General features: G+C 42.9%; 1 protein-coding gene across 1 annotated transcript; it reads right to left on the minus strand.

The window, feature by feature from the left end:
* On the minus strand, positions 1 to 17342 carry LOC111969846 (glucoside xylosyltransferase 2). Its single transcript, XM_023996168.2, has 7 exons — positions 16968 to 17342; positions 7690 to 7891; positions 4360 to 4491; positions 3375 to 3626; positions 2808 to 2931; positions 1070 to 1242; positions 1 to 676 (listed from the first exon to the last, which is right to left on the minus strand). Exons 1-7 carry the CDS (start codon positions 17234 to 17236, stop codon positions 497 to 499), a joined length of 1332 nt encoding a protein of 443 aa, XP_023851936.1. The 5' UTR covers positions 17237 to 17342; the 3' UTR covers positions 1 to 496.
* Between the last annotated feature and the right edge of the window lie 103 nt (positions 17343 to 17445).

Raw genomic sequence — 17445 nt, forward strand, 5'->3', positions numbered from 1 at the left:
CCAGAAGCCTCAGGTATAAAGGTGTTACGGCAGACACTTTCATGCACATTTTAAGAGAAACAAAATTACCTCTGCCATTTTTTAATTCCCACTTAATTCTCTCCACCAGGACTTAATCCTGACCTGAAGAAAGCATTGTACTTAAAAAAGGTATTAAACAAATTATGAAGCCAATCACATTTTTACCTGTAAATCAGTTTCTGTAAAAACAATTAAGTGGGTGATAAGGCAAGCTTACCCCACACACGGCATCATTGACCAGCACTGAATGCCTGTCCTACATGATCATCATGATCCATTCCACCATTCCAATCAAATGGAATGTCATTTGTGATCCGCTGTGCAACGCATTCTGATTCCATCAATCAGTTTCCATACTAGTTCAGTCAGTCATAATATGGCAGTCTGGTCTGGGGACTCCTGACATTGCACATCTTCCACAGAAAGATTCCCATAGTGATGTCAGAAACAACTTCCTCTATCCAGTTTCCTGTAGTTATTTAGGTGGAGGCTTCACATGACGGACCACTTTCTTCTCGTACACGGTCCTCATGGTTTTCTCTACCTGTTTGAGAAACACCTGGGGAATCCGACCACACAGGGTGTTGACRGTGTCCAGAAACTTGGTCTGGAGGGGATAGAACAGCGACTGGAACAAGTTGTCCTCAAAGGGGTACTGTAAAACAGAATCATTGCAGGCCTCAGGGTTAGACACCAGTAGTGGTAGCTTATCAAACCTCTTATAAATCAACTGTGCCATTGGCTTACWGTAGGTACAGTAGAAGGGGATGGATATGAATCAAATTGTCTGGTTAATAAAAGGCTTATCTATGGACAGCAGAGGGGGCTGATGTTGCGGTGAGACAAGGATTTCCTTACGTTAACATTTCCACAGCATTTCCAAGGAGAGAAAAGGACAGAAGGATTTAATACCAAGATTGATAATTTTCTGAGATCCTCCCCCTTCATATTTTGTTGCCTTTGTCCCAAAGGATGTAACCGGCAATCTAGTAAAGAAACGTGCAGTTTTTAGTGAAACAATCCACTCAAATGAATAGATTGTTCTTACCTCATGTATTGCATCATACACTACTTTAAAKGCTGGCTGCTTGTCATCATGATACACTCCTCGGTTCCCGTGGAGAATGGACACGCCTTCCTGTTCCGCTCCTTTACAGTTGCTCCCATACATGCAGTGATCAGGCCTGTAGTTCCACTGGCATGGGAAGGTGTACAGAGACTCTGCAAACACAGGAACACACCATTACATGTCTGTCAGATTTCTGCACAATGTCTCAAAGCTTACCATAATGTATACTGTGACACCAGTATTGAAAAAAAAAAAATAAATAAAACTGATTAGTACCAAAGACAGCATTTAGGGAAAAAAACGAATGACTTCAACCTACAATGATAATCGTTCAGAACTCATGTTTTGCTGATCCCAAAACAGGTAAATTATCAAATGGCTTGCTTCACAACTAAAATGATTCTAGTCCTTTTAAAAATGCATTAAATCTTGGCTTGGGAAGAGAGAAAAACACCAATGGAGAATCCCCTTCAACCAGAAACAAGGGCAGCAACCTAGTCTCAGAGCATTTCGTATTATTCTGTAAGTAAATCCAGACACTCCATTTCGTATGATGTATAGTATGTATTATTTTGTGGATGTCCATCACCTATTTCATATGATATGTTACGAATTACATTTCGTATTATGTAAAAGATTTGCTAAATGTACAATATGTTGAATTTGCCAAACATATGATATGTTACTAATTCTAGCTAGGTGGCTAACGTTAACTAGCTCACCAACGTTAGTTAAGCTGCGGGGTTAAGGTTACGTGAAGGGTTAAAGTTAGGGTTAGCTAAGTAGTTGCAAAGTAGCTAAAAAGTAGTTAGTTGCCAAAATGCTAAAGTTGTCCGTGATGAGATTTGAACTCGCAACCATTGTGTTGCTAGATGGGTTAGGGGTTAGGGTTAAGTTTAGGAGTTAGGTTAAAGGGGAAGGGTTAAGGCTATGTGAAGAGTTAGCTAAAATGGTTAAAGTTAGGGGAAGGGTTAGCTAAGTAGTTTCAAAGTTGCTCAAAAGTAGTTGATAATTAGCTAAAATGCTAAAGTTGTCCGTGATGAGATTCGAACTCACCCATCCATCCACCCCACTTTTGTTTTTTCCTTAAGTAACCATCTGTCTGATAGAACCATATTAAATGTAACATACACTAAATGGAGTGTCTCGGATTTACGTACAGAATAATACTAAATGCTCTGAGACCGGGTTACGGGCAGACATAAAAGGAGAAGGATCAGACACATGCCAGAGACTAAAGTCTTTCCATGTTGGATGCAGATCGTTCACAGTGACTGGCTGCTCCCTCCACATGGCCCTTCAAAAAAATATATGTATTTGGGGATGCTGCTAGGGATATGCTTGTTTAGCAGGCAGGTTCCATTCATGTTGTCAGACAAACAATGCTCCTGCCAAGTCTACTTAAGGCTTGGAACACTTAGTACTTGTGACTGAATCTGCTGCAGCCGCAGGCTTGTTTAGTTCCACAGCATTGACCTCATTCAGGAGAGTTCTTTCTTGTGGTTGTATTAGAGCAGGAAAACCAATAACGACACCTGCCTGAAGGAATTGTATTGAATTCCATACAAGATTACATTTATGCAACCACCCTTGGAATCATGTTTTGGGGAAACATTGTAAATTGATGCAAGCCTAAGTACAGCTCTTGCTGTCAACATGAATGGCGGTGAAATGATATACCATTTTATTTTCGTATTTGTGGTGTGGTAGAGTGTACCTGGGTTGTAGTGGAAGATAATGTTGAGGAGGTCTTGGTCGCCCCAAGTGATGTGGTTCTTGTACTTCTGGTAGAGTGGGTGGAGGAGGTCCTCCCATGACAGGCCACTGGGTATCATGCTGTTCTGGAGTAGGAACAAGGACTGGTTTACTCCACAACCCAAGTAGCAGCTACACATCTTACACTACAGAATTGCCCAATTTGAAAGGAGCAAATTTACAGAGTTTTAGCCARGTATTCCCCAAGTTACAATTTGTAATGCTCTTTCTTGGATGCAGGGAAATGCCAAGTTGAGCTCGAGTGTGCTGAAGCACTGCTCTAATGTGAGTGTGACAATCACAGAGCCTTAAATCATGGCCTACGCTACATTGAGCACTCCAACTGTTGAGACGGAGTGCCAATAAGTGCCATATCTTAAGCTGGCTGGCTTCAGACATATGATTGAATGATACAACTACTCTCCTTAGAGATTTAACTCAGAGGTGGACAACAGGGCAGAAATTCTCAGTAGTGAGTGACATGGGACAGGGAATWTGACCAAAATGTTGATTGATTGATGATCCTTACTTTGAACAAAGTTCTTCGGATCCTTGTGAGGTTCATCAGCATGACTCCAGAGTTGACCCCGGTGACCCCGTAGAAGGGGTGGCGTGCGAAGCGGCTGTACCAGCCAATCTTGGGGATCTCATGCTCTGGGGCCATAGCAGCAAGCTGGGTGGTGTTGAAGGCCTTGAGGAAACTCCACATATCATCCATGGGCCTGAGGAACAGCACATCTGTATCCACGTAGAGTAGAGAGTCCACGTCCTTCAGGATCACCTATTGTCACGACAATCATGTGTAAGTTACAATCAGAATATCAAATTTTTTCCTATTCCAGTGACAGACCTTTATGCATACAGTATGTGCCATTTCAAAACCTACAATGGCTTGAGGGAAGAGAACAACCACAAAGCAATCTGTTCCTGATGAGAATCAAATATCACTTGGCACCTGCAAAGTATATGGTTTRTGGAGAATCATCTGCCAATCAATCAAATGGCAGTCATGGWTTGCTTACCACTTTTTACAACGATGTGATGCAATGTGTACGAAGAGAAAGCAATGTGTGTGTGCACACTGATTCAAAGATAGTCCATAAAAAAAAAGACATATGCATGTCCATTGAATTCAATCTCTGGGGATTGCTGGTTTGTTAAGTAAAGGTCAATGGGTATGAATAAATCCATATATATTACCATGCTAAGGTAATTGATTATATACAAATGTAATACAACAAGTAAAATCCATAATAAAAGGATACACTATTATTCTCTGGGTATATCACTCGTATGCTTGCGTAAACTAAGCTAAACCTATCTATCTAATAGAAAATGCATTGGGGTCAGAATGCAACCCAGAGTGGAACAGAAATAGGAAACAGATGGCCTGGACAATTATCTAAACACATTTGCTGATGAATATATATCTCTATCAGTTTAAATCAGTGTATATGTTTGATAAATACGATATAGTACACAGAGAGGTGAGAGAAAATGTGCTGCAGCCTTACAGGGAGAAACAGCCTCTGGGCAGCGCAAGGCTTGAACAGCTTTTTCCATTCCTCTGCATTCCCCACAGAGAACGTGATTGGGTAGATACTGTACTGGAACTTGTTGGAGACAGCACGGGCCCACTGGCTCAGCTGAAAAAGAAACTACAAAGTTACTAGACACCATCATCATCTGTTAGAGGTAGCACAGCCATTTTTATTTGATTTTTTTACCCCCTTTTCTCCCCAATTTCATGGTATCCAATCGCTAGTAATTACTATCTTGTCTCATCGCTACAACTCCCGTACGGGCTCGGGAGAGACGAAGGTCGAAAGCCATGCGTCCTCCGAAGCACAACCCAACCAAGCCGCACTGCTTCTTAACACAGCGCGCCTCCAACCCGGAAGCCAGCCGCACCAATGTGTCGGAGGAAACACCGTGCACCCGCCCCCCTTGGTTAGCGCGCACTGCGCCCGGCCCGCCACAGGAGTCGCTGGAGCGCGATAAGACAAGGATATCCCTACCGGCCAAACCCTCCCTAACCCGGACAACGCTAGGCCAATTGTGAGTCGCCCCACGGACCTCCCGGTCGCGGCCGGCTGCGACAGAGCCTGGGCGCGAACCCAGAGACTCTGGTGGCACAGCTWGCGCTGCGATGCAGTGCCCTAGACCACTGCGCCACCCGGGAGGCAGCACAGCCATTTTAAGATGCCATCACAAGGTGTCTCCTTTATCGTCGCATATCTAACATCCAAAGTAACAAAACTGCAACTCGAAAGGTTGAGTCAAGGTGTATGGGAGAGGGATCACTGAAAGAGCAAATGGAAATATTCCTTATTCGGACACCATACACTCCTGAGAGTTCAAGTCTACATACAGTGCCTTCAGAAAGTATTCAGACCTCTTGACTTTTTCCACATTGTTATGTTACAGCCTTATTCTAAAATGGATAAAAAATTATCATAATCCTCAGCAATCTGCACACAATACCCCATAAATGACAAAGCGAAAACAGGTTCAGATATTTTAGCAAATTTATTACAAATAAAAAACATACCTTATTTACAGTRGGTATAGAAAGTCACCACCCACTTTCAAAATGTTCACCTTTTGTTGCCTACAGCCTTACAGTAACCCACAATATGCAAGTGGGAGAAAAAAAATCTGAAATTTTTAATTAAAAACAGTAAAATACCCTATTTGGATAAGTGAACACCCCTGAGTTAATACTTGGTGGAACCACCTTTTGCTTGAATTATAGCCATGAGTCTCTTTGAATACGTCTCGAACTTTGCTCACCTAGACTGTGCAATATTTGCCCATTCTTCCTTGCAGAATTGTTTAAACTCAGTCAAATTGCATGGTGACCGCTCATGGACTGCACTCAAGTCATTCCACAGATTCTCAACTGGATTTAGGTCGGGGCTCTGACTAGGCCACTCAAGGACATTCACCTTCTTGTCCTTCAGCCACTGTACGGTTGCTTTGGCAGTGTKCTTTGGGTCATTGGCATGTTGAAACGTGAACCATCTTCCCATTTTCAACTTCCTGGCAGAGGGCTGCAGGTYCTCAAGAATCTGTCGGTATTTTGCRCTTTCCATTTTCCCTTCTATCCTGACAAGTGCTCCAGTCCCTGCTGAAGAGAAACACCCCCACAACAGGATGCTGCCACCGCCGTGCTTTACTGTAGGCATGGTGTTCTTTGAGTGGAAAGATGTATTGGGTTTTCGCCGGACATATCGTTTTGCGTTAAGGCCAAAAAGTTCCATTTTGGTCTCATCTGACCTCAGCACTTTTTGCCACTTGGACTCAATCTCCAATGTGCTTTTTGGCTAAGCTTACATAAGACTTAATGTGGCTTTTTTTGAGGAGTGTTTTCTTTTCTTGCCACCCTCCCATAGACGCCAGATTTGTGGAGCACTTGTGATATTGTGGTCACATGCACACATTGGCCAGTCTTTGCCATAAAGGCCTGAAGCTCCTTCAAAGTCGCYATTGGCTACTTGGTAGCCTCTGATCAGTCAGTAAAACCCACAAGCTCACTGCAGAGAAGAATGGGAGAAACTCCCCAAATACAGTTGTGCCAAGCTTGTAGCGTCATACCCAAGAAGTCTGGAGACTGTAATCGCTGCCAAAGGTGTTTCAACAAAGTACTGAGTAAAGCATCTGAATACTTATGTAAATGTAATAATACAAATTATAAATTAGCAAAAATGTCTATACCTGCTTTTGCTTTGTCATTATGGGGTATTGTGTTTAGATTGATTAGGGGGGGGGGGGACTATTTAAATCACTTTTAGAATAAGCCTGTAACCTAACAAAATGTGGAAAAAGTCAAAGGGTCTGAATACTTTCCAAAGGCACTGTACACATCTAAGGAAGTCTTAGTAAACCAATGAAGTCATGTCTTTACAGTAAGTGCAGTGGTGTTGTACATTGACCATAATGCTGCCAGCTGTTGCTAGAACTACGCCTAACCCAGTGAAACTAACCTAAACAAGAGGTAGCCGATTTGAAGCCCATTCTGTCCAAGCCTGAGGGTTASCCCCTCAAAGTAAACACTGCTGTCACAACAGAGGCCTACGATTTCTGCTCCGTTAGATTCTGAAGCCCTCCATATTCGTCAGYATTATTAAATCATTTGGCCCCAAAACAAAGAACAGTGGGCGGAGCTGGCCGGGTTTCTGTTGACTAAGTGCATAGATCGAGGCCAGAACCCCTTTTCACCCCTTCTCTTCTACCTCCTTTTTGACTAGCGCAGGAAGGCCAGACATGGAATGTTCCATCTCCTGCACATATGCTACTGATTTTAGGGTTTAACTAACTCAACTTCCTGGCTAGCATGAAGCCAATTATAAAGGGGAGGTTCACATGCTACACAGACCATACCCCATACACACTCAAAGGGCATGTAGCCTCACGCATGCATGCTGTTTTCATTTACCAGTATGTATACCTTTAGATTTACAGCTACACAGTAGCCCAACACATTGACTTTGTAAAGCTTGGATCGTGAATAAACAAACTAAAGATGACTGAAATGTTGCATGGGTAATGCAGTGAGAAATGTCTGAGTGACATGATCGGCCTTGAGATAAAAGGGTCTGAAGCCTGTAAGATGTTGAAGCAAGAGGGAGTTCAAAAAGCTGACTTTTGTTTTTAAACAAGCTCAGATCTGGCAGTAAATGTAATATATTACTGAGCAGCAACCAAGATATGCATGAGAAGCATGAGTCTCTGAAAATATTCAATAAGGCCTATATTTTRAGAATTAGTGTGTTCCTTTTCCAGAAACATACCGTACCTAAAGCCTAGATCATGCACTCTAGTACCTGCCTGAGGGTACTTACCTTCTTTTCAAACTGAGAGGACAAAGGGTCCTCTGCAAAGATGTGGAACTTGATCCTCTTGATGCTGAAGAGGAGGGCCGACTTGACCATGGTAAGCGTCTCGTCCAGGCGGTTCCCGCAGGCCACCACGGCCAGGTGCATGACTTCTTCAGCTCGGGCACGCTTCGATGAGAGCCTGCCCAGTCCCATGTCACCCCTCTGTCTGATACAAGGGAACACACAGGGGCAACAAGACTAAAGACTCTCAGTTAACAGAAGCCTCATCAAATAACATCCGAACAGCRGAGCCATGTCGCTCCAAAGCAAGGCTGCTACTTCATCAAGGACATATCAACGGCAACGCCATGAGAACACACCTATAGCTTTGTTAAGAGGCACGACAGGAACATGACAGGATATGCCTGAGACACATACATTCCAGACAGCACGTCATCACACTGTTTCTACTGACAGACAGCTAACCAACACGTCCATATTCAAGGCCTTCGTTAAGACGTCCCTGAAGACTCTTCAGAGTAAGCAGAACTCCCTCCCCCTGTACTGTAGGTCTGTATATATCCACTGGGCTTTGTTCTAATGCTCAAGTTTCTATATCTGATTTTAAAAAGTCTCTCTGCACAGTGGCAGAGACTGCCATTAAATACAAATGGATTCAGCCAGAGTTGAATATCAGTCTGAAAAACATATATTTTTATAGCTCAATGTAGAACTAGACCTAGATACTCAGAGCTGCACTTTGTATATACTGTATGGGCTGTGTTTTTTTTATATAACAACTGTAAATRTAGGCATTAGCATGAGCAAAGGAAGAATGCAAACTCATGGCCACAAAAATCCTCCTTTAGAACAAAGCATCCTTTGTCTAYCAGTTGTGAAAGGATTTTGGAAAGGTGGGTTGCAGGACAGTCTCCAAGCGTGACACTTCGTTTTCTGCATGGCTGAGGGACAATCATGCAACACAGATTATGATTGATGGCAGGGCTCAAGAGAAACCGGTCCTCTAGTCTAGGCTTTGATGGCTCTTTCAAGAACAATTCATTTATGAGCATGTACTGTGTACAATATTAGTAGGGGGAATGTAACTGAGGGGGTGGAAGTTTCTCTTTTAACCTGCAACCTAACCCTAAAATGTGTTGTTCTACGATGCATACTAAACTCAGCAAAAAAATAAACGTCCTCTCACTGTCAACTGCGTTTGTTTTCAGCAAACTTAACATGTGTAAATATTTGTATGAACATAAGAATCAACAACTAAGACACAAACTGAACAAGTTCCAAAGACATGTGACTAACAGAAATTCAATAATGTGTCCCTGAACAAAGGGGGGGGTCAAAATCAAAAGTAACAGTCAGTATCTGGCAGAGGTGTGGACTCGAGTCACAAATATGATGACTTGCAACTCGACTTTAACACCAATGACTTAACTTGGACTTGAGCCTTTTGACTCGACCTGACTTGATACCCTCCCCAAGCTGACTTGATACCCTCCCCAAGCCCAAATATTAAAAATGATGCTATTAAAAAAAAGTGTGCAGCGCATCAACTCTTCATTTAACGGATTAGAGTTTGAATCGGACAGCAGCCAATCAAATTGTGCCAGCTGAGAAAAAGTTGTGCGTTGCAGTGCAGAGGAACGTCAGCGGGTGAATTCAGATGGAGCCCTTGGAAAGATGATACCCAATATTATTATTTTCAGATATAAAGACGCTGTATAAAAAAAAAAACAGATTGCAACTTGCAAAACATGCGGGAAGAAAATTAGACGGAGGCGCAACAATTTCCAACTTTGTTCGACATTTGAAGCTGCACAAAGAACGGTAAGTCGTGGCTAATATAGCCGACAGCTATATAATTTATAACTTGGCTAGTGTAGCATGTAGGCTAAATAAATGAGCCTCCACACAGTCAGTCAGTGCGGGAACGTCATCATTGCACCCAAGATTGAGCTACAACTGACTAGGCAGTTGGTAGCCTAAATCCTGCCTGACGTTACTGCTGTTCCTAAAACTATTGACATACGTTAGCCTACTGTAACCACACACAAAGTGTGTGTGTGTGTCTGTGTGTTAAGGTTGGGCGATTGTGTACAAGCCTACATCGCCCGATTGCGCCCCATAGCGATCCTTGATAGTCGATCACTATTGGGGGGGGGGTCTTTCTCATGGCTACTCATGGAAATATAACGTTTATTTGGAAAGTAATAAATATATAGATATTTTTAAAAGCATTCATGATTTGCGTAAATGTAATATACTAACTATTACTCTTGTTAAAAATATGAAATGGTATTACATTTGGTGAAGAGCACATTATGACTTGTTTARGACTCGAAACTCAAAGTTTAGGACTTGAAACTTGACTTGATACTTGTCGGTCTTGACTTGAGATATGAGTCAGACTTGCGACTTGAGTGCTAAGACTTGAGACTTACTTGTGACTTGTAAAACAATGACTTGGTCCCACCTCTGGATCTGGTGTGGCCAACAGCTGCATTAAGTACTGCAGTGCATCTCCTCCTCATGGACTGCACCAGATTTGCCAGTTCTTGCTGTGAGATTTCCGGACATTTCACCTGCAAGTTTCCGGACATTTCTGGGGGGAATGGCCCTAGCCCTCACCCTCCGATCCAACAGGTTCCAGACGTTCTCAATGGGATTGAGATCCGGACTCTTTGCTGGCCATGGCAGAACATTGACAKTCCTGTCTTGCAGGAAATCCCTCACAGAACAAGCAGTATGGCTGGTGGCATTGTCATGCTGGAGGGTCATGTCAGGATGAGCCTGCAGGAAGGCTACCACATGAGGGAGGAGGATGTCTTCCCTGTAACGCACAGYGTTGAGATTGCCTGCAATGAAGCAAGCTCAGTCCGATGATGCTGTGACACACAGTCCCAGACCATGACGGACCCTCCACCTCCAAATCGATCCCTCTCCAGAGTACAGGCCTCGGTGTAACACATTCCTTCGACGATAAACGCGAATCCGACCATCACCCACGGTGAGACAAAACTGCGACTCGTCAGTGAAGAGGTGTGGTTAGAGCGTTGGACTAGTAACCAAAAAGTTGCAAGATCRAATCCCTGAGCTGACAAGSTAAAAATCTGTCGTTCTGCCCCTGAAGAAGGCAGTTAACCCACTGTTCCTTGGCCGTCATTGAAAATAAGAATTTGTTCTTAACTGACTTGCCTAGCTAAATAAAGGTAAAATAAAAAAGAGCACCTTTTGCCAGTCCTGTCTGGTCCAGCGACGGTGGGTTTGTGCCCATAGGCGACGTTGTTGCCGGTGATGTCTGGTGAGGACCTGCCTTACAACAGGCCTACAAGCCCTTAGTCCAGCCTCTCTCAGCCTATTGCGGACAGTCTGAGCACTGATGGAGGGATTGTGTGTTCCTGGTGTAACTCAAATCAAATGTATTTATATAGCCCTTCTTACATCAGCTGATATATTAAAGTGCTGTTCATAAACCCAGCCTAAAACCCCAAACAGCAAGCAATGCAGGTGTAGAAGCACTGTGGCTAGGAAAAACTGGGGCAGTTGTTGTTGCCATCCTGTACCGGTCCCACAGGTGTGATGTTCAGAAGTACCAATCCTGTGCAGGTGTTGTTACACGTAGTCTGCCACTGAGAGGACGATCAACTGTCCGTCCTGTCTCCCTGTCTTAGGCGTCTCACAGTACAGACATTGCAATTTATTGCCTTGGCCACATTTCTGGAGTTCTAATGCCTCCTTGCAGCATGCCAATGGCATGTTCACACAGTTGAGCAGGGACCCTGGGCATCTTTCTTTGGGTGTTTTTCAGAGTCAGTAGAAATACCTCTTTAGTGTCCTAAGTTTTCATAATTGTGACCTTAATTGCCTACCATCTGTAAGCTGTTAGTGTCTTAACGACCGTTCCACAGGTGCATGTTCATTAATTATTTATGGTTCATTGAACAAGCATGGGAAACAGTGTTTAAACCCTTTACAATTAAGATCTGTGAAGTTATTTGGATTTTTACAAATGATCTTTGAAAGACAGGGTCCTGAAAAAGGTACGCTTCTTTTTTTGCTGAGTTTATATCTGGCCTGGACCAGTAAAATTAATGTTGTGAACACAGACTCAGCAAAGCCCCATTAAGAAGCACATGCTGCTTATGTGAGGTAGTCTGAGTGTTAGAACGACAGTACCAGTCAAAAGTTCAAGGGTTTTATTTKATTTGTTCTATTTATTACAATGTAGAATATTAGCAAAGACATCAAAACTTTGAAATAACACATATGGAATCATGTAGTAACCAAAAGAAGTGTTAAACAAATCAAACTATATATATATTATTTTTTTAAAGTAGCCACCCTTTGCCTTGACAGCTTTGCACACTCTTGGCATTCTCTCAACCAGCACCTGGAATGCTTTTACAACAGTCTTGAAGGAGTTCCCACATATACTGAGCACTTGTTGGCTGATTTTTCTTCTCTCTGCGGTCCAACTCATTCCAAACCATCTCAATTGGGTTGAGGTCGGGTGATTATGGAGGCCAGGTCCTCTGATGCAGCACTCCACCACTCTCTTTCTTGGTCAAATAGCCCTTACACAGCCTGGAGGTGTGTTTTGGGTCCTTGTCCAAAGTCCCACTAAGCACAAACCAGGTGGGATGGCGTATCRCTGCAGAGTGCTGTGGTAACCAGCATGGCTAAGTGTGCCTTGAATTCTAAATAAATCACTGACAGTGTCATCAGCAAAGCACTCCCACACCATCACACATCCTCCTCCATGTTTCACGGTAGGAACCACACATGCAGAGATCATCCATTCACCTACTCTGCGTCTCATAAAGACATGGCGTTTGGAACCTAAAACCTTAAATTTGGACTCCTCAGACCAAAGGACAAATTTCCACCAGTCTAATGCCCATTGCTCGTGTTCCTTGGCCCAAGCAAGTCTCTTCTTCTAATGGGTGTCCTTTAGTAATGGTTTCTTTGCAGCAAATCGACCATGAAGGCCTGATTCACGCMGTCTCCKCTGAACAGATGTTGTTGAGATGTGTCCGTTACTTGAACTCTGAAGCATTTTATTTGGGCTGCAATCTGAGCTGCAGTTAACTTGAAATAACTTATCCTCAGCAGCAGAGGTAACTCTGGGTCTTCCTTTTCTGTGGTGGTGCTCATGAGAGCCAGTTTCATCATAGCGCTTGATGGTTTTTGCAACTATACTTGAAGAAACTGTCAATGATCATGACATTTTCTAGATTGACTGACCTTCATGTCTTAAAGTAATGATGGACTGTCGTTTCACTTATTTGTGCTGTTCTTGCCATAATATGGACATGGTCTTTTACCAAATAGAGCCATCTTTTGTATACCACCCCTAATCTTTTCACAACACAACTGRTTGGCTCAAATGCATTAAGGAAAGAAATTCCACAAATTAACTTTTAACAAGGCACCCCACCTCATGAAGCTGGTTGAGAGAATGCCAATAGTGTGCAAAGCTGTCATCAAAGCAAAGGGTGGCTACTTTGAAGAAWCMCTTTTGGTTACTACATGATTCCATGKGTTATTTCAGAGTTTTGCTATCTTCACTAATATTCTACAATGAAGAAAATAGTCAAAATAAAGAAGAACCCTGGAATRAGTAGGTGTGTCCAAACTTTGRACTGGTACTGTATATTCCACCGATCTGGAAACATTTGGACAGACTCGGACTAGCTCTGAGGGGATACAACAAAAACTGAASTAATTATTGACAACAGAGAGTACTGTGCCTATGAGGCCTTGGGCTTGCATTGCAACAATCTTTCAAACCTTGAAAAAAAAGCAGTGACAATACAGCTTACCTTGTTCAACAAATCTATCAAAAATGACTTACACTATTCAGAATCAGACACGACCCACTACTACAATGAGCTGAAGGCTTGCTTGGATGAAGACTGCGAGAAGGGAATTTCAGAGGTTTTGGAGAAAATAACAAAAATGTGCTTGCTTTCCTTTCTGAATATGAAAGTCCTCCCCGTGYATAACGGATTTGAATAAAGTTACATTCTCTTTAAGTGAATCATCAGCCCTTGCCACGTGTATTCTGTTAAACAGATTTTCCAAGTTACTCAACGCCAGCCTCTGCCCATGTCTCCCAGGAGGTACTTTCTCCCTTTTCTCTCCTTCATTGGCTCATTCTCCTGCAAAAAAAGGAGCTTTTTCCCTTTTTCCCCAGCCTCTGCCCACATAAGATGTCCCTTAAAACCTTGCCAGGGTGATTTGGTAAGCAGGGAGGTTTCAAGACCTGCAGACAGAGAGAGCAGTCTTTAGTCATCCATGATGACATTTAGCTTTACATAATGTCACTGCAATGTTATGGTTTGTCAATTTCCTCCATCACCCCATTTCTCTTATCAATAGAGAGCACACACGTGTGGGTGTGGTCACTGCTAGGACACTATGGTCCAGTCTGAATGCTTTATAAACGCTTCCAACCAGTTCACTGATCAAACAGGACAGTGCAGGGCAGTATGTCCCGAACTCGGTCCTCGGGACCCCAAGGGGTGCACGTTTTGGTTTTTGCCTTAACACTACGCAGCTGATTTAAAATAATGAACTAATCATCAAGCTTTGATCATTTGAATCAGCTGTGTAGTGTTAAGGCAAAAACCAAAACATGCACTGAGTTTGGGAACCGCTGGTGTGGTGAAAGCAAGCTTTACAACAGAAAGTATTGCCTTTAGACTATCAAATCTGGATTATATTATCATAGCCGTGATAGCCTGACAGAGGAAAAATATAATAGGAGACAAAATGTTTCAACCCCTGGACAGAAATGGTGAAAGACGACAAACCATTGCCTAGTTATTATCCGGGAAGGCACAGGAAAGAGGGGATGAGAGCATGGGATGACATATTGTTTTGACCAGTAGTTGAGGTCTACACTGAACAAAAATATAAAACGCAACAATTTCAAAGATTTTACTGAGTTGCAGTTCATAAGAAAAATCTGTCAATTGAAATACATTTATTGGGCCCTAATCTATGGATTTCACATTTCAATGGGAATAGAGATAAGGTATCTGTGACCAACAGATGCATAAGGTAGGGGAGTGGATAAGAAAACCAGTCAGTATCTTGTGTGGTCACTATTTACCTCATGCAGCGCGACACATCTCCTTCACAGAGTTGATCAGGCTGTTGATTGTGGCCTGTGGAATGTTGTCCCACTCCTCTAATGGCTGTGCGAAGTTGCTGGATATTGGCGGGAACTGGAACATGCTGCGTACACGTCGATCCAGAGAATCCCAAACATGCTCAATGGGTGACATGTCTGGTGAGTATGCAGGCCATGGAAGAACTGGGACATTTTCAGCTTCCAGGAATTGTGTACAGATCCTTGCGACATGGGGCCGTGCATTATCATGCTGGAACATGTGATGGCGGCGGATGAACGGCACGGCAAAATGCCTCAGGATCTCGTCACGTTATCGCTTTGCATTCAAATTCTCATCGATAAAATACAATTGTGTTCGTTGTSCGTAGCTTATGCCTGCCCATACCATAACCCCAACGCAACCATGGGGCAYTCGGTTCACAACGTTGACGTCAGCAAACCGCTCTCCCACACGATGTAAAACATGCTGTCTGCCATCTGTCYGGTACAGATGAAACCAGGGATTCATCTGTGAAGAGCACACTTCTCCAGCGTGCCAGTGGTCATCGGAGGTGAGCATTTGCCCACTGAAGTAGGTTACAACGCCAAACTGCAGTCAGGTCAAGACGAGGACGCAAATGAGGTTCAATGAGAGTTTGTGCAGAAATGTTTGGTTGTGCAAACCCAGTTTCGTCACCTGTCCAGGTGGCTGATCTCAGACAATCTCGTAGGTGAAGAAGACGGATGTGGATGTCCTGGGCTGGCGTGGTTACACGTGGTCTGCGGTTGTGAGGCCGGTTGGACGTACTGCCAGATGCTCTAAAACGACGTTGGAGGTGGCTTATGGTAGATCAATTAACATTCAACTCTGGCAACAGCTCTGCTGGACATTCCTGCAGTGAACATGCTAATTGCACACGCCCTCAAAACTTTATCTGTGGCGTTGTGTGACAAAACTGCACATTTMAGAATKACCTTTTATTGTCCCCAGCACAAGGAGCATCTGTGTAAATATCATGCCGTTTCATCAGTTTCTTGATAATTCATCCACCTGACGGGTGTGACATATCTTGGCAAAGGAGAAATGCTCACTAATAGGGATTTAAACAAATTTGTGCCCAAAATGTGAGAGAAATAAATGTTTTTGTTTTCTGGGATCCTTTATTTCAACTGATGAAACATGGGACCAACATGTTCCGTTTATATTTTTTGTTCATTATATATCTAGAAGGGCTTGTTTACTTTGAAGGGACAAATACATTATTTTTTTWACCTTTAACTAGGCAAGAACAAATATTATTTTCAATGATGGCCTAGGAACAGTGGGTTAACTGCCTTGTTCAGGGGCAGAATGACAGATTTTTACCTTGTCAGCTCGGGGATTCGATCTTGCAGCTCTAACCACTAGGCTACCTGCTGCCCAATGAAGGCAGTGAAGGCATAGGTCCTGGATGCAAGTAATTCTATAAGATATGTAAATGTATGCTCGTCAGTCCCCAGCGATGTAATCAGTGGGTCTCCTTGGACTCATTTATACTCCATATTGAAGACCTCTCAAGGTGACCTTTAAACCCGTTAACCACAGGACTTAAAAAGGGATAAACCCCACAAATCTACACAATTATTTTTACACTCGAGCCTTTTTCTTAAACTGGTGTACAAACAATTATTTGAGCTCATCATGCGATCAAATATGCACACAACTCACCGAATAGGTGAGAAATTACGTGCAAATACCTCTGCAATAAATCCAATCAATACATTGATCGGTCATTAAGAGAAATACATGTGATAATAAAAATATGATTTGAATGACAATTGCATGTTTGGTCCTCTGGTGACAGATATAGCCATTGTTTGTTGGCAACGTCCTTGAATTGAGATTTGACCCCATGTATGTTTTTGATGGGGGAGCACGTCTCCTGAATRAAGAGGGAAAGGATACGTGTGGACTCATTCCATAACTTCCAAAAGGAACAAAAGAAAATAAACCATATCGGTAAGCAGATAGTAATGCAATCGGTAGATTAAAAGTGCAGAAAATCACCACATGACTTTTGAGACATCTTACGTATTTAAATGCGTGCCAAAAGGTTGAAGGAAAAAAAAATAGGCGTGGAGAAAAAGCCAATAAATCACATCAACAAGCAATGGTCCAAGAATTTCTTACCGCTTTGCGATCGCATTGCCTCCTCTGACTACTTTTGCTTCTTTTCGGTCCGTGAGTGGTTGTTTCTGTAGAATGTGAAGTTCATCGAGATGCTTTTTAGTTAACTTCGATGCAACAATGTGTCCAAGCCCAGAGGACGTTGGAAAATAGTAATCCTCCGCAACTTCTTTCAAAGGCGGATCGTCTGCAGCATTCCCCCCCAAAAAGTACAAAAGTAGAAAGACTCCTAAACAGACAGCGATCACAACCACTTTGCAGTGAATTCTCATCGTGGGAAATTGTTCTAATGATTTGGAGGAGCACAAGATTCCTCTTTCATGTCTGTGAATTGGCAATAACGCCAAGAGTTTACATTTTGTCGTTACTGCTCTGTTGCATTATGCTGCAGATGATAGAGAGCGAAGAGGCGCTTTGCACATTCATGAACTCAGTGGAGGAGGGTCTAATATTATTTTACCGTAATCTCTAGAAGAGATGT

The sequence above is a fragment of the Salvelinus sp. IW2-2015 genome, linkage group LG11 (genome assembly GCF_002910315.2).
Source record: "Salvelinus sp. IW2-2015 linkage group LG11, ASM291031v2, whole genome shotgun sequence".
NCBI classification, from domain to species: Eukaryota; Metazoa; Chordata; class Actinopteri; order Salmoniformes; family Salmonidae; genus Salvelinus; species Salvelinus sp. IW2-2015.